At 35.7% G+C, this 22,113-nt stretch overlaps 1 protein-coding gene across 2 annotated transcripts in view; it reads right to left on the reverse strand.

Annotated features, from left to right (window-relative positions):
• The window catches only part of LOC110456394, a 42,296-nt gene extending 30,387 nt beyond the window's left edge, over window positions 1–11,909 (reverse strand). The window contains exons 1-2 of one of the 2 annotated variants that reach the window (XM_021507109.1): window positions 11,698–11,909; window positions 197–509 (exon numbers count right to left, since the gene is read on the reverse strand). In XM_021507109.1, coding sequence (XP_021362784.1) covers window positions 197–367 — 171 coding nt within the window. In that variant the 5' untranslated portion in view covers window positions 368–509; window positions 11,698–11,909. Of the gene's footprint in view, window positions 1–196; window positions 510–4,895; window positions 4,976–11,697 lie in introns of those variants that run through there. The other variant, XM_021507108.1, reaches the window with a different exon arrangement.
• Window positions 11,910–22,113: the final 10,204 nt, after the last annotated feature.

The following is a 22,113-nucleotide window of genomic DNA, read 5'->3' on the forward strand; positions in this document are numbered from 1 at the left end:
ATCTGTTTTAAAAGAATTTACAGATGTAAGGCATATGATCATGAACTTTAGATCATTCATTTGAAAAAATGTTATAGCCCTTAATTTCCCCCAGTATGCTGCATGCCAAAAATTACAACTTCAAGCCCTTTGGTGGTTTATTTAGAAAAAGTTGTTTAAAGAAAGACGTTAACATCAGATTTCAATCTTGGCATACTTTATTAGCATTGGATCCATTGTTTTCTCCAAGGGATTCCTCAGCATCCAGGCTATTAACCACTGAAGAATTCGGGAGAGAATGATCATTGTCTGGTCCATCTTCTGCTGTTCCATCTTGAAAGGGCGCACGCTTTCTCCTGTGTTCCCTGTTTTCCCTACTTTGCTCCATACTGACCTACTCTGAGAGTTGTATCCCATCAAGACAGAAACAAGTAATATTCTATCTGGTAAATATCTGATGATATTCTGCTACAGGTTTTTATGTTGATGAGAAACAACTCGAGGTCCATGACAAGTTTTCCTAGTTAAACCTGAAACAACAAAACAATCAGTTACCATAGACAGAGTAGTGACTTTTACAATTTTAAGGATCCCCTTTCATTTCCAAAAACATAACTAAGTGTTAGAAACTGCTTTATCTAGCATGACTATAGCTTTGATAAATCATTTCTGAAAAGAAAACCATACCTTGCGCGATTTCATGGGAAATAATAAAGATGAAATAAACAAAATGCATCATGATTTGATTGGAAACAAGAGGTCCAATGTGCCTGCATTTCTCACCTGGTATTAATATCACTTGTAACCTTAAAAGTTGACTACAATAAAGCTAAATATAGAATACAAGTATCTATGACAATAAGTCATTCAAAAGAACCTGTTTAAAGATTTTAATCACATTTTGAGATTAGGTCATTTAAAGGTTTAAACACATTAGACCAAATATGACCTTGAAAGTGAGTCAAGGTAATTGACATGAAAAACCTTGATAGCTCTTAATCTGAGCATGCTAATGGCAAAATATCACCATCCTATGCTTTTTCAGAAGAAGCAGTTTAAACTTGTTGACATATTTGACTACTGTGACCTTGAATGTGGGCGAGGTTCATTCATTATTTGAACAAAATTAGTAACCCTTTCATCCCTGCATGCTACTTGCCAAACAAAATCACTTTGGTCCATATGTTTATTTGGAAGAATACGTACTGGGGTTCTATTCCTGGATATGTTTGATATATTTAGGTTATAATGGCACATCACTGTGATATATACAAGAGGCCCAATGGGCCTGCATCGCTCACCTCGTATTAATCTCACACTTGTAATCATAAGATGTCATAAGAACCTATTAAAAGATTTAAACATATGACGCCTATGACCTTGATTGTCAAAGGACATTAGGATGAAAGTGGATCAAGGTCATTCATTTTAACAAACTTGGTTGTCCTTCATTCCAGCATGCTACAGGCCCAATATCAGTACCCTGGGCTTTTTGGTTATTGAGAAGAAGTTGTTTGCAGGTTTTAAGACATTTGACCCCTGTGACCCTGAAAATTGGTCAAGGTCATTCATTTTAACAAACTTGGTAATCCTTCATCCAAGCATGCTACAGGTTTAATATCAGTACCCTGGGCCTTTTGGTTATTAAAAAGAAGTTGTTTGAAGATTTTAAGACATCTGACCCAAGTGACCTTCAAAGTTGGTCAAGGTCATTCATTTGAACAAACTTGGTAACCCTTCATCCCAGCAGGATACAGGCCCAATATCAGTTCCCTTGGTCTTTTGGTTATTGAGAAGAAGTTGTTTGAAGATTTTAAGACATTTGACCCCTTTGACCTGGAAAGTTGGTCAAGGTCATTTATTTTAACAAACTTGGTAGCCCTTCATCTTAGCATGCTACAGGTCCAATATCAGTACCCTGGGCCTTTTAGTTATTAAAAAGAAGTTGTTTGAAGATTTTAAGACATCTGACCCAAGTGACCTTCAAAGTTGGTCAAGGTCATTCATTTGAACAAACTTGGTAACCCTTCATCCCAGCAGGATACAGGCCCAATATCAGTATCCTGGGCCTTTTGGTTATTGAGAAGAAGTTTTTTGAAGATTTTAACATATTTGACACCTGTGACCTTGAAAGTGGGTCAAGGTCATTTATTTGAACAAACTAGGTAGCCCTTGATCCCAGCATGCTACTGGCCAAATATCCTTTGGGCAGGTGAGCTAATAACATTACCTGTACTAACCTTATATTATAACTATTTAATAGTATAAGGGGTGTTATATCTAGTGGGGTGCGATACTTAAATATGTGGCATCCTGTTGTATTAATTGTCAATTTCATGTTTTTGCTTTAATATTGATTATTTGGGTTTGATAAAAAATAAATACTTTATCCTTGAAATTTGTTTTAGCGAGTTACCTATTCCGTTCATGCCGCTGTATCATGTGACCCATACTTTCTATTCCCTATACTTGCTATCAGAGCCTGTATTTGTATACTTTTGTTGACTGGACTAACCATTTGGGGGGAGGGTCAACAAACTCTGGACCCTCTTAACTCTAAACGGACTCACTACCAAATGAGCTACCTGGTGACCGATAATTGACCCAGTCCAGTGCCGCTTCATCAGTTTGTTGTTGACAATGTACAAGACATTAAATAAAGATTGTTTATATTCATTTATTATTTAGTTAATCCAATATTATTGGGTAGATTTTTATCTAAGACTTAACCTAGATTCCATTGTCTAAGCACAGGTACTAGCCTCGTCTGTCTAAACACCTATAATATATATTATAGGTGTATTGACAGATGAGGCTAGTACCTGTGGTCTAAGTTAGCCTTAAGTACAAGTCAAGTATAAATTACATTATATTATGAGAGTTACTTAATTTATATGTAACGATACAAAAATTCAATTTTTGGTCAAACTGATCTTTCGATAAGCAATATGTGTAATATAGTTGTCTGTATTGTACAGTTAGTGTTTTACATCATTTTAAGGATCTGTCTCCAAATGCAATAAACAAAAAGAACACCAAAGTGATCAAGAACATCAAAGTGATTGTCGAGTGTGGGTGTAAAAAGAACCCCAACATCACAAACAGATAATGTTATATATATTCTAGGACCCAGTTATTTATTATTACAGTGATGTGTGAAACCTAATTATATATATAAATAACAAATATTCCAGAACCAGAACACCTGTGTTTAGCCTCACTATTACCAATATATATATATATATGGCCAGTCATCCTTAAAATCATCTTCAAGTGACAACAAGCGTCATCAAAAAAAATCTTTAAAAATACTGAATAAAGAAAGCGACATCAGAAGATATGTTGGTAAGTATGACTATAATACATCTCTATTCCAAACTTCAATTTGATATTTGAAAAATTGACCGAGTTATGATGAATTGATCTTTACAATAGCGCTATTGGTCTAAACATCTATAAAGCTCAATCGGAAGAATGTACTGGACCTGATCATTAGAGGGCTTCAATAGGTTAGGCACAACGGCGCATATAGGTAATAATCCTACATTTGGGTAACAGTTTTATTACTCTTCTTCATCTTCTTTATACGAGGGCTCCATCAGTTTGATGATTATGCCATCGGGGGTCCTATTGTAGAGGCGTGAAGGGGTTATTTATAGTGATTAGGGGTGGGGTGTTTTTTATTGTGATTTTTTTGTCCAAGGTATAGATAAAAAGTTAAAATCTGGTGTATGTACTAGTGTGTGATAAGGGCTTCAAGGGATGTGTAGGGTAAGTGTGCCTTGAAGTCCTCTAGTGTTGTGCATTGGACTGCTGCTAAGGGGAGGAGATTCCATTGTGTTACTGTGTGTGGGAAGAATGAGTATTTGTAGGTGTCCTTTGTAGCAGATATGTGTTTGTATGCGTACGGGTGTACCTGTCTGGTGCGGGGGTCTACAGGTGTGAGTATATGTGTTGGGTTTAAAGCTACGATTCTGTGTATAATTTTGTAAAAAAGGATAATTCTAGTGTATAAGCGTCGTGTTTGTAGTGTTGGCCATTGAAGTGTGTGGATCATGTCTGTTACGGAACTAGTGTTGTGGTATCTGTTTTGTACGTAGCGTGCTGCTCTTCGTTGTGTTTTTTCTATTTGTTTAATTTGGTTTGTGTTGTGTGGATCCCAAATGGAAGAGCAGTATTCAAGTTTAGGCCTAACTAGTGCTTTGTATGCATGTTCTTTTATATGTGGTGAGTTTATTTTCAGGTTGCGTTTGAGAAAACCTAGGGACCTATTGGCATTGGCTGTGATATTGTTTATGTGTTTGTCCCATCGTAGGTTGTTTTGTAGTGTTAGTCCTAAGTATTTGCTTGTTTCTACTTTGTGTAATGTGTGGTTGTGGAGTTTGTAATCATGGTGTATTTTGTTGCGTTTCGGTGTAATGTTAAGTATGTTACATTTGTCGGGGTGCAATTGCATTAACCAGTCTGTCTCCCATTGTCCTGCTGCATCGAGGTCGTGTTGTAGTTTTAATGTGTCTTCTTTGTTGTTTATTGTCTTGTAGACTATATTATTTTTTTATTACTGAAATGGGGAATGAAGTAAAATAAAAACACACAAAGTTGTTTTAAACACTTCGAGCAAAAAAGGGCGTGATTCTTTCAACCTAATCCAACTCAGTATCGGAAGTACTGTAGTAGAAGAAAACGCTTGTTGTCGTTTGAAGACGCTTTTAAGGAGGACCCCTCATGGCACTATGATTATGCGCCATTGTGCCCAACATAAGCATTACGATACTGTCTGGTAAATTATTAGACAAACCGCCAAACCAGTCATAATAAAGCATTACATAGTTATATTTCGAGTTGTAAAATGTATGAGGCAGCAGAGGAACATGACAAATGTTATAAGCATTAGGTATAATAATCACATGTCATACCACGTATTTTCAATCGGCAATGTCGGCGTCTACCGGAGATCTAGTTCAATCGGACTCTTTTTGCCTACGCAAGCTATGCCGACATGGATACTTTGTTTATTTTTGGGAGTGAAAAAAACCACCATTTAGTCTGCGCGGATGTTTAAGAAACCCTATTTTAATCAAAAATTTGCAGAAAAGTAGCACGGAAATTAATCAGTTAACGAAGTTTATTATCTGCATGAAAAGTTTCGCAATCCCATTGGTCGGATCATATACACGTGACCAGTTCTTTAAAAATAGACATTATCCAAGAGTGATTTCTAAATATAGCATATATGGAAATTCCTGGGAACCCCGCAGCGCATGCGCAGTTAGACCGGAACGCGATCTGTCAGACGACATTAGAAGACGGCTGCTGGCGAACGTTTCTCCTCCGTTACATCAGAAAATTACCAAAACTATTCTAAGATAAAGATGCTGTTAGCATTAAAAAGGCCATTGAACGCACAGTGCATTTCCTCCATGCTTATCTTAAGAAAAAGAACCTAGACGATGTCTTCGAAAGCTACGATGCTGAACTGTTGAATTCAAACCTGGCTAAATTACTGAATATAATTACACGGAGCTATAGCCTAGGCTTGCGTACAAAAATCAGAACCTTGAGTTTTGTTTTATTTTATTGTAAAAGCATATAATAAAACAGCTATGGGCTTTTGTGCTGGTAAATATTATGTGATATGAACCTGAAAAAGTGATATCACTCTTTCAGCCTGTTCATATCACATCATATTCACCAGCACAAAAGTCCATAATTGTATAATACTGTTTACGAACAAGAGGCACAGAGGGCTTGTATCGCTTACATGGAAAATAAAGCAACCATTGGAAATTATTCCTATTACATAAAAATTCTCCAATGAATGGTACAGAAGAAGAAAGAATTCAAAGATTTAAACATCGAATTTTCATATTGAGCCCCACAACTTTTAGCCCCCAAGGGTCCCAACCCACCATTTATACAAAATTTGGGCCACTTTGCCCAAGGATGCTCCAGGTTGAATTGGGATAAAATCCCTTAATTCCTATGGTAGAAAAAGGATTTCAAAGGGTTTTACCTCTTTTTCCCATATCAGGCCCCGGCAACCCTCTGCCCCGAGGGGACGGACCCCTCCACCGTTTGTACAAAATTGAGTCCCCTTGGCCAAAGGATTGAAGACTGAATGATGAAGTTTCGAATACAGTCAAAAATAGTTTTAAGTGAATTGGTAGTTCGAGTCTAACATAAAGTAACAAGCTTACATTATAGTTAGGAGGTAGGCGACTAAAACATTGGATTCTCATCTGCTGGTATTTAGGACATTGGAGAAGGAAATGTTCTGTAGTTTCAGTAGACAAATTACATGAGCACATGGGACTATCAACTAAGTTTCGTGCAAACAGGTGAGTATTTAAGGAGCTACAGTTCATCCTAAGTCGTGCATGATGGATCTGACCTTGTCTGCTTCTGCATTAGTAATAGTGCTGAGGAACAGAGAGAATGTCGCCATTTATATTTTTTTTGATGTAGGTTAGTAATTGAGGGATTGTTTTTTACGTTATCTGGTAGTGCATTCCATAAATCAACAGAAGAGGGGAGGAAAGAGTACAGTTCGACAGTTGACTTGACAGAAATTGTAAGCTCTTCTTGTATTGTAAATATGTATATTTAAATGGCGATCAGGTAGAACGTTAGCAAGATAAGAAGGACACTGACCATGAACAATCTTATGAAATTGGATTAGTTTGTGTTTTCTCCTTCGGACAATAAGGGGGTCCCAACCAGATTCTGCATATAGTCTGTCGTGACTTGTGAGTTTGGTTGCCCCAGTCACGATTCTGGCTGCTTCGAGCTGTATGGTTTCAATCAACTGGCTTTGGCCTAAAGTTATGTTGTCCCATACAATATCACCATATTCTATAGTCCGAATTATTCCGACGTTTTATCGACTTTTTTCATATCGGTCTGTCGTCGATTATCGACAACAGACCGGTATGAAAAAAGTCGATATATTCTAATAAGGGTCTTATAAAAGTATAGTATATCGTTTGAAGAGACTTTCTATCAATGATAGAATTTAGATTCCTAATTATGCTAAGTTTTTTAGAGGATTTACTAATAATGTTTTGAATATGGTCACTCCAACTTCCATTGGCTGAGATAGAGATACCGAGATGTTTATGGCAAGTGACTGCTCATATATAGAGAGGGATGGATCGGTTTTTCGAGTTTCTTACTAACAGTCATTGTTACACTTTTGTTAGGATTAAAATTTCCAAGGCAAGTTTTAGACCAACCGTGAATTTTCATTAGATTATTATTTAACAGGTTTGCGGTCGGACCCGGTGACTCCACTTTGACATATAGAGACGTATCGTCAGCAAATAACTTTATAGTACAATCGATGTGTTTGACAATATCATTTATAAAGATTAAAAAGAGCAGTGGACCTAAATTTGATCCCCGTGGAACTCCTGCTATGATATATGCTAAATAAGATTGTTTACCATATATAACAACACGTTGACAGCGATTAAGTAAGTAATCTGAGAACCAAGTAAAAACATTTCCTGTGATGCCGAAAGATTTTAGTTTAGAAAGAAGGCCTCGATGCCATACTCGGTCAAACGCTTTGCTGATATCACAGAAGACCATTCGGACTTCTTTACCTTTATCCAGAGCAGAGAAGATATCATTAGAAATAGATAGAAGTTGATTTATAGTGGAATCACCGGATCTGAAACCAGACTGGAAGGGTGTTAATAAGGATTTATCAATAAGATAGTTGTAAACATATTCATATACACAGCGTTCCAACATTTCCCAACAATTGATAATAGAGAGATAGGACGATAATTACTTAAAGTAGATGGATCGTCTTTTTTAAATACTGGTGTCACATGAGCAGTTTTCCAAGATGACGGAAAAATACATTCAGTGAGCGAAAGGTTAAATAGTATTTGTAGTGGATAGTTAAGAATATCGGCAGCTTCCTTAATCAAACGAGGACTTAAAAGGTCGGGACCAGAGTCTTTCTTCATGTCAAGGGAATGTGTTGCATCAAGAACGTCTTGACGAGATATTACAATGTCGGAAAGTATGTGAGTATGAGAATAGTTTAGAACAGGGGGATCACTATTAGAGTCATTAATAGTAGATTGTGAGGAGAAAAAAAATGTTAAAAGCGTTTGCTTTATCGAGATTGCATATAAAATGTCGTTATTGTCAGAAAAAGGAGGAATGCCGCCTTTTCTTTTACAGTTAGACATACAACTATTTATAATCTTCCACCATTCCTTGGCACAAGTGTTAGTGTTATAGTTGAGTTTATCACAGAGTTTGTTAAAATAGTCACGTTTGGAATTACGAATGGCGTTTATGCAAGTATTTCTGAATTTTCTAAATTTTGCCCAGTCGTCTACTTTACCAGAATGCTTAGCTTTTCGATGAAGGTATTTTCTTTTTCGGATCAGTTTTCTTACTCTGTTGTTTAACCATGCGGGAGCGTTACTTCTTACAGTTATAGTCTTATTCGGTATACATTCTATTGCCGTCTTAAGTATAATGTCAGTAAGTAGATCAGTACATCTGTCTATGTTATTATTATCTAGAATGCTGTCCCAGTCAATTTTAGAAAGATTGTCTCTGTAATCGTCATAGTCACCGAGGTCATATAACAAAATGTTACGTTTAAAACATGATTGAATGGGTTTGGATATATTAAGGCTACCATATACTGGGCAATGATATATAATAGGCTGGTCTAGGAAGCTTTCACCGACATGACATAAGTTAATTAAGGATGGGTCACTAGCACAGACTATATCTAGGAGAGATGAAGACGATTCAGTGAAAAATATAGGATTGGCGACACTCTGTGTAAGATTGTAAATAGTTAGTAAGTTGCGAAGGTGAATAGAGTGGTTATTATTATTATTTAGTATGTTTGCGTTGAAGTCGCCGGTTATTATAATGTTGGGAATTCCAGTGTTTAAAGCAAGTTTGATAGAATGAGCAATATGGTCCCAAGGAGAAACAGGTTCATCTGGGGGTCTATAGAATGTCCCATACAGAACTAGTTTACCTAGTATGTTAAGTTGCACCCAAACGCACTCAACTGAGGGTAATTCTAAGTCAGATCGACGCTTAGATGTTATGCTGGTGCTAACGTATACTGAGACCTCACCTCCTTGCCTATGAGGTCTACAATAACAATATAGGGAAGAAAACCCAGGAAATTCGGAATCAGAAATTATCTCATCAGGACTAAGCCATGTTTCGGTAAAAGAAAGGATATAATCTTATACAGTTCACTGAAGAGAATATCAAATTTATGCTTTATGCTTTGAACGTTTAGGTGAACAAAAGTATATTGGCATCGTCAAATAATGTTGTAAAGTTAGATGAGCACGAAGAAACTGATGATACGTCAGACATGTTAGGCCCGGGATTACTTTCAATGTCGCCAGAGAGAAGGAGTAATATTCGGAGAAATACTAAAGATATACACATAGTAAAGCAAATAGATATGACGCTCTTCACTTCGTAGGGTACTTGCCTGGTTCGGGTATTAATGTCATATTTAAGTTTGCATGAGACTTGTAACATGTACATTAAGATATGCGATGCATATAATACAATTAATACAAATAAAATATCCACTAGTACAGACCCGGTCATGTATGTGTAATTACATGATCGATGATAGTTACGGTAGTAGAAAATACCTATCCGGACACAGTAATGTGCTAATTTGAAGGAAACAAGAGAACCAATTGAGGTGATATGTCGCGGTAGGTTGTTCCAGTCGGAAATGGTTCTTGAAAAAAAAGAAAAATTGTATACACTACGTTTTGCAAGATAGGGTATTTGGTAAGAATTTTGATGGGAATGGCGTGAGAGGCGATTTGGTGGAGTGAGTGGAGTTTTCCTTACAGTAGAGCGGTAAGCCTTTGATGTTTTCTTCTATCAGCTAAATAGCGCCATTCTAGCATGTCATCAACGCTGGATGTGTTCCTAAACTTGTTGGAGACATAACGGGCTGCTCTACGTTGAACCATTTCAATTTTAGTTGTTTATGTCTGATTTGGTGTGTGGGTCCCAGGTAGAACAGGTACTCTACGGAAGGTCTTACTAGGGATAGATATGCCAGTTGGTTGACAGTTTGGATCCTATTTTTTTGTTTCTTCTTAAAAAACCTAATGTCTAAATTGTTGAGATTTTTTCTTTATATATATATACATATAGTATATAATAAATAAATAAGTCCTTGCGAAGGAAAATATAGAATAAAAACATAAATTTTTCAGATCGTCCGCTAGGCCTTTCTGCCTTCTAGGGCTTCTTCAGGCGGATTGATGTTTTACCTTAAGCAGAAACCTGTAGTTAATGTCGTCTTTATGTGTATGTTCTTTTCTTCAATGTTTTATGTATTTTATGGTAAAACATACTGTTATGCTATATGTATGCATGTATATATATTTAGCTTATAACTTTGTATGGTAACTTATGTTTTAACACTTTCTATTTCATAACGTTTTATATATGTAATGTCTTGAATTGAAGCTTTTTACTTATGTTTGTTGGAATAATAGCTTTTAATAGCTAATGTTAAATGTTTTTAAATATCCGACGTTAAATAAAGTTTATTGTATTGTATTGTATTGAATGTAGACGATGTTACGCTAAGTGTAGCAGACTCTATGTACGTGACAATTACGGTCAGTTGTGTACACGTTTACATTTGTACGAGACTGTTGTATTTTTGCAGAGGAAGTTTCCTTTCTTCCTTTCCAGTAAAATATGAGTCCTTATAAGTAACATTTTTTGTATACTTGTAGTGTACTAGTAATGCATTATCTAACCAGCTTATATATTTTTTTCAGTCAATATACTACGTCATAATAAAATCTGTGTATCTGTGTATTTTCTATTTCCTATATAACTTTTCGTGTTTGGAAGAAATAAGATATGATGATGGGAGCTTGATCACACACAGCTGAAACGGTCACCGTGAAGAAAACATTCACTCTGAACGCATGTACTGCACCCTTACGGACACACAAGTCTACTGCAAAAAAGCTATAGATGTGTAAAACATCTACAGACAAAAACGGCCTCATGTCAGGGCAGCTGTACATGTATATATATAATTCTGAAAATAGACTGGGTTTTTTGTGTTTTTATATATAGACTTGAATATATATATATATAGTTCTATTTATAACGTCTGAATAAGAACTACCGGGTGAAAGGTTACTTGATGTTTATGTTTATTATGTCCTAATTTGTGTGGGGGGTAGTGTGCGTGTGTGTTAAGATAACATTATCAGTTACAAAGCTGTTTTAACGTGTGAATAATGTTCAGTACATACATACATACATAAATAACACAAGAGGCCGGTTTTATTTTTAATATGAATTATGCACTTGTGCGTCGACAGTGCTGTCATAAAGTGTTATTACAACCTCTAACACCGTTTGGGTAAACAACAAATGTGCATGCATACACGACGTTCAACTAGAAAGGTATCTATGCAATTATGGTGGTAAATCTTGTATCTATGTGTCTTAGATCAAAGGGATATTAATACGGATACTGACATGAATGCTGATGATCAATGATGATAGATACATTGCTGTGCAAGACGGAGCCTGGGTTTTGTCTGCATCTAGTCTGAAAACTGTCAAAGACAAGGTAAAGACAAGAAACAATACAACGTATAACAGGTAAGTCAAAATCCATGCGATAGATGGTTTGCTATTACAATAAAGAAATCGTACCATATTTCCTCCATCCTTTATCTTGAGGAATGATTCAGTGAAGATACCCGTGGATTTGAGTCCATGGCAAAACACCAGAATGACATATCACATTCCACTGATAGAATATATCCCACCACAATTTATCAGATATCTGTTGAATCTTGTAATACAAGCACTTTTTAGGCCATGAAATACAACGAATGTCAACAACGAATGTTGTATTCACCTACTAGCCGGAACTACTTTATATGGGAATCCCCTTGTCATGGCGAACTGAAATGTTTATTAGGCGGACGAATATATTCACGAGTGCGCGGAGTGAACGAGTGAATATATACGTCCGCGCAATAAATGAGTTAGAATTATCAAAAGTCTAGCAATTCGAGCTTGTTGGTCACTGACGATAGTGACAATCCGTGAGGCAAGATTAAAAGGAATATTAACTTTAGTGTGTTTACTGTGGTTAGAGTAAAAATTTAGTTAATTATGTGTATCTGTAGCCTTACAATATATAAATTCGTTGTAATCTTATTTGAATCTAGTTGAACTAAAACATCTAAGAAAGGTCAAGACGTTTCGCTACACGCCATCGTATAACAAATAGAAGGATGAAAATAATTCAACAGGTTTTGAAATTCATTTAAATCCTTATCTGAAGGCCATATAACGAAACAATCGTCGAGGAACCTTAAAACAATATTTCTGATAAATTCAGTTAAGTTTTCCCGAAACTTTGTTTCAATCTTAGAATAAAGTGTTTCCTCTAAGTATCCTAAAAATAAAGTTGCTTATGTAGGGACAACTTTAGTTCCCATCGCTGTACCCTAATCTGCTGAAAATATTCTTGGTCAAAACAAAAAGAATTACGATTGAGAACAATGTCTCGAGTTTGGAGTATACATTCATTACTAAAGCGAGATTTTTTTTTTCTTCTCGTTTTATGTTCAACCAAACAACTTCAATACCACGATCATATGGTATATAAGTGTATAATCTAACAACATCAAAGGAAATGAGTGAAGCATTATGTGGGACCTGTTTAAATAAACAGCTCAGAAAATCAAAATCGTCTTTGAGTCGGTCGTTAAATCTTTTTTTTTTTTTTATATTAACTTCCTTTACACGGACATTTAATCCTTTCTTATTTATATATAATTAGCAAAATATTGTGTATGATGTCAGTTTATGATAATGCTCCCCAATTATTACGGGGAACTAACTTTTAAATTATGTTTGTATGATTTTATTATAATAACTAATAGAAGGTAAGTATTTCAAATTCAATTTTTTAGCTCGCCTGGCCCGAAGGGTAATGAACGACTTTGACCCAATTTCAAGGTCATTGGGGTCAGATGTCGTAAACTCTTCAAACGACTTCTCCTCAATAACCAAAAGGCCCAGGGTACTGATATTCGGCCTATAGCATGCTGGGATTAAAGGACTGCCAAGTTTGTCCAAATAAATGACTTTGACCCACTTTCAAGGTCACAGGGGTAAAATGTCGTAAACTCTTCAAANAAAGGTCACAGGGATAAATGTCGTAAACTCTTCAAACGACTTCTTCTTAATAACCAAAAGGCCCAGGGTACTGATATTGGGCCTGTAGCATGCTGTGATGAAGGACTGCCAGGTTTGTCCAAATGAATGACCTTGATCCACTTTCAAGGTCACAGGGTAAAATGCCTTACAATCTTTAAACGACTTCCCCTCAATAAGCAAAAAGGCCCAGGGTACTGATTTTTGGCCTGTAGCATGCTGTGATGAAGGACTGCCAAGTTTGGCCAAATGAATGACTTTGACCCAATTTCAAGGTCATTGGGGTCAGATGTTTTAAAATCTTCGAAAGACTTTTTCTCAATAACCAAAAGGCCCAGGGTACTGATATTGGGCATGTAGCATGATGGGATGAAGGACTGCCAAGTTTGTCCAAATGAATGACCTTGACCTTCTTTCTAGGTCATAGGGGTAAAATGTCTTACAATCTTTAAACGACTTCCCCTTAATAAGCAAAAGGCACAGGATACTGATATTGGGCCTGTAGCATGCTGTGATGAAGGACTGCCAAGTTTGGCCAAATGAATGACTTTAACCCAATTTCAAGGTCATTGGGGTCAGATGTCTTAAAATCTTCGAAGGACTTTTTCTCAATAACCAAAAGGCCCAGGGTACTGATATTCGGCCTGTAGCATGCTGGGATAAAGGACTGCCAGGTTTGTCCAGATTAATGACTTTGACCCACTTTCAAGGTTACAGGAGTCAAATGTCTTAAAATCTTCAAACAACTTCTCAATAACCAAAAAGCACAAGGTACTAATATAGGGCATGTAGCATACTGGGATGAAGGGCTACCAAATTGTTCAAATGAATGACATTGACCATCTTTCAAGGTCACAGGGGTCAAATATGTTAAAATCTTCAAACAACTTCTTTTCAATACCCAAAAGGCCCAGGGTACTGATATAGGGCCTGTATCATGCTTGGATGAATAGCTACCATGTTTGTTCAAATCAATGACCTTGACCAACTTTCAAGGTGACAGGGGTCAAATGTCTTAAAATCTTCAAACCACTTCTTCTCAATAACCAAAAGGCCCCGGGTACTGACATTCGGCCTGTAGCATGCTGGGATAAAGGACTGCCAGGTTTGTCCAGATTAATGACTTTGACCCACTTTCAAGGTCACAGGGGTAAAATGTCTTAAACTCTTCAAACAACTTCTTTTCAATACCCAAAAGACCCAGGGAACTGATATAGGGCCTGTATCATGCTTGGATGAATAGCTACCATGTTTGTTCAAATCAATGACCTTGACCAACTTTCAAGGTGACAGGGGTCAAATGTCTTAAAATCTTCAAACCACTTCTTCTCAATAACCAAAAGGCCCCAGGTACTGAAATTGGGTCTGTAGCATGCTGGGATATAGGGCTGCCAAGTTTGTTCAAATGAGTCACCTTGACCCTAATGTCCTTGTTCGAATTCAAGGTCACAGGCGTCATATTTTAAATATCTTAATAGGTTCTTATGAATCAAACACTGATATTCTGCCTGTAGCTGTATTTTAGTCCACTTTTAAGATTACGAGTAAGAAATTAATTTCAGGTGAGGATGTAGGTCCATTGGGCCTCTTGTTTATATAATCAGATGAGAAACTTTTCCTTTAATTTGATTGGTCAATCCATATTAGGGAACAATCTTGACAGGCATGCGCACTTTGTAGCCTCACTTCTAGCTTTAGCAGGAAAAAGTTTGCGTTCAGTCTCCAGGAGAGAACTTTATGTTTCTTTATCTAAGCAGTTTATAATTTTAAATTACATAATATGTACTTTTCGGGTTTGGCGGATTTTGACAACCCCACGATGGCTAAAGGTCATAATTATATATATGTATATATATAAAATTAGTAAAACATTGTGAATTGATGTAATCTAGGTTATGTAGTTTGACTTGCGATCAAATGTATGTTATGTTATAATTTGTAATTAAATGTCACATTGGGTTGCCATTTTCAACTTCAATTTGCGGTTTGGTTATCTTTGAGTTGAAGGAGCATGACTATATTTATGTAACATGCATACATATGTACGTACATGTATGTGCGTGGCTTGTACTTTTGTATGCATGTACAATTATGTGTTACATGTATGCATTTTTGAATAGCATCTATATTGTATTTTATTTATGTATTAAATATATCTATATATCATGTATTATTAGTTTGTTGTCAAATTAAAAATGGTAATTTAACTGATTCGTATATTTCAAACTGCTTGTAGAATGTGTAAGTGTATGTGAGTGTACATGACAATGTTTTTTGATGATTCAAAATTAAAGTTGATGAATACAAGTGTTGCCAATGTGCATCAAATGCATAATGTTATCATTTTCCGGTAGTTATGAAAAAGTTGAAAACAATATTAATTGCCATTTTCATTATCAAACTTCAGACGCTTAACACATAGCTGCAACTAGATAGAAGTTATCACTATTCATACACTTTACACATAGCTACACCTATATATAAGTTATCAATCTTAAAACGGTTTACACATACCTACACTTATATCTAAGTTATTAATCTTCATACACTTTACATATAGCTACACTAAGATAAAAGTTATCAATCCTCAGATATTTACACATAGCTACACTTAGATACAAGTTATCAATCTTCATACACTTTGCACATAGCGTTACACTTAGATACAAGTTATCAATCGTCATATATTTACACATAGCTGCACCTAGATACAAGTTATCAATCTGCAGACGCTTTACACATAGCTACACCTCGATATAAGTTAGCAATCTGTAGAGGCTTTACACATAGCTACAACCCGATACAAGTTATCAATCTGCAGACGCTTTATACATAGCTACACCTCGATACAAGTTATCAATCTGCAGACGCTTTACACATAGCTACACCTCGATATAAGTTAGCAATCTGTAGAGGCTTTACACATAGCTACAACCCGATACAAGTTATCAATCTGCAGACGCTTTATACATAGCTACACCTCGATACAAGTTATCAATCTGCAGACGCTTTACACATAGCTACACCTCGATACAAGTTATTAATCTTCAGACGCTTAACACAAAGCTACAACTCGATAAAAGTTATCAATCTGCATACGGTTTACACATAGCTACAACTCGATACAAGTTATCAATCTCTAGACGCTTAACACAAAGCTACACCTCGATACAAGTTATCAATCTACAGACGCTTTATACATAGCTACACCTCGATACAAGTTATCAATCTTTAGAGGCTTTACACATAGCTACAACTCGATACAAGTTATCAATCTGCATACGGTTTACACATAGCTACAACTCGATACAAGTTATCAATCTTCAGACGCTTTATACATAGCTACACCTCGATACAAGTTATCAATGTTCAGACGTTTTACACATAGCTACACCTCGATACAATTTATCAATCTTCAGACGTTTTACACATAGCTACACCTCGATACAAGTTATTAATCTTCAGACGCTTAACACAAAGCTACAACTCGATACAAGTTATTAATCTTCAGACGCTTAACACAAAGCTACAACTCGATACAAGGTATCAATCTGCAGACGCGTAACACAAAGCTACCACTCGATACAAGTTATTAATCTTCAGACGCTTAACACAAAGCTACAACTCGATAAAAGTTATCAATCTGCATACGGTTTACACATAGCTACAACTCGATACAAGTTATCAATCTTCAGACGCTTTACACATAGCTACACCTCGATATAAGTTAGCAATCTGTAGAGGCTTTACACATAGCTACAACCCGATACAAGTTATCAATCTTTAGAGGCTTTACACATAGCTACAACCCGATACAAGTTATCAATCTTTAGAGGCTTTACACATAGCTACAACTCGATACAAGTTATCAATCTTCAGACGCTTTATACATTGCAGACGCTTTATACATAGCTACACCTCGATACAAGTTATCAATGTTCAGACGCTTTACACAAAGCTACACCTCGATACAAGTTATTAATCTTCAGACGCTTAACCCAAAGCTACAACTCGATACAAGTTATCAATCTTCAGACGCTTAACACAAAGCTACAACTCGATACAAGGTATCAATCTTAAGACGCTTAACACAAAGCTACAACTCGATACAAGTTATAAATCTGCATACGTTTTACACATAGCTACAACTCGATACAAGTTATCAATCTCTAGACGCTTAACACAAAGCTACACCTCGATACAAGTTATCAATCTTTAGAGGCTTTACACATAGCTACAACTCGATACAAGTTATCAATCTGCATACGTTTTACACATAGCTACAACTCGATACAAGTTATCAATCTGCAGACGCTTTATACATAGCTACACCTCGATACAAGTTATCAATGTTCAGACGCTTTACACATAGCTACACCTATTTATAAGTTATCAATGTTCAGACGCTTTACACATAGCTACACCTCGATACAAGTTATTAATCTTCAGACGCTTAACACAAAGCTACATCTCGATACAAGTTATCAATGTTCAGACCCTTTACACATAGCTACACCTCGATACAAGTTATCAATCTTCAGACGCTTTATACATAGCTACACCTCGATACAAGTTATCAATGTTCAGACGATTTACACATAGCTACACCTATTTATAAGTTATCAATGTTCAGACGCTTTACACATAGCTACACCTCGATATAAGTTATCAATCTTCAGACGCTTAACACATATCTACACCTCGATATTAGTTATCAATGTTCAGACGCTTTACACATAGCTATACCTCGATACAAGTTATCAATTTTCAGACGCTTTACACATAGCTACACCTCGATACAAGTTATCAATCTTCAGACGCTTTACACCTAGCTACACCTCGATATAAGTTATCAATCTGCAGACGCTTTATACATAGTTACACTTAGATACTAGTTATCAATTTTAAGACACTTTACACAAAGCTATACTTAGATGCAAGTCTATTCAAAATGTTTTTATACTGGCTTTTTATATTTGAGATACATTTTGACAGTGTTTTATGAAAAGTTCTTTGTGTGCATACGCTTAACTGGTCATTTGTCTGATGAAGGTGACATAGTACAAAACGTACTTGTCATCGAAACGTCACATAAAACACTTATTGGTTATGCAACAAGATCTTTTCATAATCCATCCTTACCACATTGAAGAAAATGTTTAGAAACTGACAATGTTTTCTCTTGCAGAAGTCTGTAAAAATAAACAAAATACAGAATATAACATATCTATTCAAGGATGATGGATCGTTATAAATATACATCCGGAAACCACCTTTTTATGTTGTAATAAGTCTTACTGCTAAATTGCATCTTAAATGGAAACTAATAGTATGTGTCAGAGTAGATTATGATTGTTTGATCCTGGCTGTTGGGTATGAAATGACATATTGGTAGCCATTTCATCATTACCGTCTGCGCCGTAATTAGTGTCTTGGGCGATAGAAATGACCCAAATGGGCGCTTATTAAGATAATAAAATAAAAGCTACAATAGAAAGGAAGGAAATTACAAACATGCTGGTGTGGTTGGAGGTTTACAAATCAAATATTCCTTCTGCTTCACAACGCATACCTAAATCTAGACACTAAAGTAGTGTTAGTTCCATAAATTATTTTTTCTTGTCGAAACATGGCTACTTAATGGAGGGGGCCTTTATAATATCATTGTTGTAAGTCATATAAGGTAACAGATTTGTGTATTTAATTTCTTTTTCAAATTGTTTGAACAACCCTACACCATTTAAAATTTCAGATATTTGTAAAGATGACAGTAAATCAATTAAGTCAGACTACAAAACAAAACATTTTCGCACAAGCATGTACTAATGTCGCACCCATCCCATTACTGTATGTGTTCATAAATTGTATTTTTTTTTCAAATCTAATGGTAGTTAAGGAACCTATCAAAAAGAAACTGCCTAACTGATAAATTTATCTATGCATACATCAAACTTATCTGAGATACGTACACACGTTAATTATGTGTATATATGTACATATATTGACTTCTCCAGCAAAAATGGGATAGAAACCTGACAAATTGTAAGACAGGCATTGCATAGAGGCTAGCAATAAAGCATAACAGACAGAATGAATACCACCAAATCTCGTCAAGTAGGTCCATATTTCTCAACCAATATGAGATAATGTGTATAGATCTCCATCATCGGATGCTAGCTGGTTGGAGAATTTTGAACATTTTCTCGACAAATGCCGGGATTTTAACCTTGAAGTTATAATAACTGGTGATTTAACATTGACTTGATTCAATCACAACAATGCTCTTTGATTGACATAACTTCAAGTATTAACTTACACCAGATTGTGCGTGATCCCACACGTGTTCATGAGAACAGAACTTTGATAGACCATGTGTACGTCTCATCCCCGAAATACATACGGACACTTAAAGTTATAGAAAATGGTCTGAGTGATCACTATCCAGTATGTTTTGTAAGGAAACACAAATTTGGAACAAAGTTTTCACATTTCTGATATCATACAGTCATTCAAAATGTTTAATGTCGTTTCTAAATGACCTACAACTAGTACCGTGGTCTGTAATCGAATCCTTTTCGGACGTGAATGATGCCCTATATGCTTGGATGGACCTATTCCTTTCCGTCGTTGATGAACATGCACCCAAACAACAACGGAGAGTTAAAAAGCCCCCCCAACCCGAGTGAATGGATGATACTATTCTGGAAAACATTCGTCTGAGAGACGATCATAAGCGTAATGGTGACATTATTAACTTTCGTTTACAGCGTAATTTAGTCAGTAGACTTATCAAAGATGCGAAGTCTACATATTTTTAGAATTTGATTGAAATAATCTTGATAATCCTAAAAATCCGTGGAAGTATATTCGGGAGGTGATACCTAAGCATTCTGCTACATTTCCTAGTATGATTCAAGTTGATGATAAACAGTATCTGACAAGCTTGAAATTGCTGAAAATTTTAACACCTATTTTTCTTCAATTGCTAGTAAATTGAGTTCAACTTTAAGTGATGTATCTTCCTCATTTGAGACATTATGGAATTTTTTACAGTCTAATATACCAGGAAATTGTACTTATTCAACTTCCAGAGTTACGGAGAATTTTACCTTAGATTTTCTTAAGTCATTAGATGAACACAAGGCCACTGGTCTTGATGATATCAGTTGTAAATTGTTGAAGGTAGCAAGCTCTCAAATTTCATCTTCACTGACATTTATATTAAATTTGAGTGTCACCACAGGTAAATTTCCAAGTCAGTGGAAAATCCCAAAAGTTATTCCACTTCATAAAGGTGGAACAATGACTGACATTTCTAATTATAGACCAGCGTCTATTTTACCAGTTTTATCAAAAAAATTAGAAAGACATATTCATAATAGTTGTTATAAGTATATTAATGAACATAATCTTCTTGTTTCCTCACAGTCAGGGTTCCGTAAGCATCATTCTTGCGAGACTGCCTTACTCAGTATTGTTAATAAGTGGGCAAAGGAAATTGACAAAGGAAATGTCAATGGTGTTATTTTTATAGATTTAAAAAAGGCCTTTGACATGGTAGATCATGAGATTTTAATTCAAAAGTTAGCCATATATAAATGTGACAAATTATCTTTGAGCTGGTTTCAATCTTATCTCTCTATTTGGTTTCAAAAAGTGACAGTATCTAATCATATTTCTAAAAGTAATCAAATTACTCATGGTGTTCTACAGGGTTCCATAATAGGTCCCCTGATGTTTCTTATTTTTATCAATGATTTACCTCTTGGGCTAAAATCAGGTACAGATATGTATGCTGATGACTCGACTCTGAGTGCATCTGGAAGGTCTATTTCTATTGTACAGGATGAGATACAAACTGATCTGAGTAAAGTCCAAGACTGGTGTAATGAGAATAAAATGATTCTAAATAGGAATAAAACGAAATGTATGGTTTTTGCCACAAAACAGAAACTCAACAGAATAGATGATGCTCTAAGTCTTACATTAGATCAGGAATGTATTGAACAAGTAAAGAGTGAAAAACATCTTGGTGTAAAAATTGACAACAGTTTATCTTGGTCAGATCACATAGCATCTGTTGTTTCAAAGTTTAACAGTGGTTTGAGTTTACTTCGACGCATCCGTCAATATTTACCACTTTCAGCTAAACTTAAATTTTTTCATGCATGTATTTTTCCCCACTTCATGTACAGCAGCACAGTATGGAGCGGATGCTCTTTAAATCTTCTGCAAAATGTGTCAAAAGCGCAGAAACAAGCTGCAAGATTACTGTTGGATGCTCCATTTGATACACCATTAGTAGAAATGTTTTCTTCATTAGGGTGGTTACCAATTGGCGAATATTTGAAATTCAAAAGAGGTGTTATGGTGTACAAATGTATAAATAATCTAGTTCCAGGATATCTTTCTAATCAATTCAATTTGTCTACCAACAGATATACTAGATCTGCATACCAAAACTCTGTCAAGGTACCACAACACCGTACCACATTTTATTCCAAACACTTTTTGGTACAAGGGAGCCAGATTTGGAATAATTCACCGGTGGAAGTACGACTCTCTTCCTCCTTGACAAAATTCAAACAAAATAAGATTGGTAACGTTAAGAATGCAATTCAATTGTTTTTTATTTTTTATTTTTATTATTATACTTTTTAGATACAGCTTTGATTTGTTTTATTTTTGCTATGTTAGCGTGTATTCTGTCAAATTTTTAGCTTTTGCTACATTAGCATATATGTAAATTACACAATTTGTCTTTTAATGAAAACCATAATGGGTTAAGCACGGAATATATTTCGTTGCTTCTGTGATAATTTTATTGTAATTGTATTGAACGACCGTATAAATTATGAAATAACTGTGAAATGAATTGCTGTTTTAGTAAGACCAACA

The sequence above is a fragment of the Mizuhopecten yessoensis genome, unplaced genomic scaffold (assembly GCF_002113885.1).
Source record: "Mizuhopecten yessoensis strain PY_sf001 unplaced genomic scaffold, ASM211388v2 scaffold8745, whole genome shotgun sequence".
NCBI classification, from domain to species: Eukaryota; Metazoa; Mollusca; class Bivalvia; order Pectinida; family Pectinidae; genus Mizuhopecten; species Mizuhopecten yessoensis.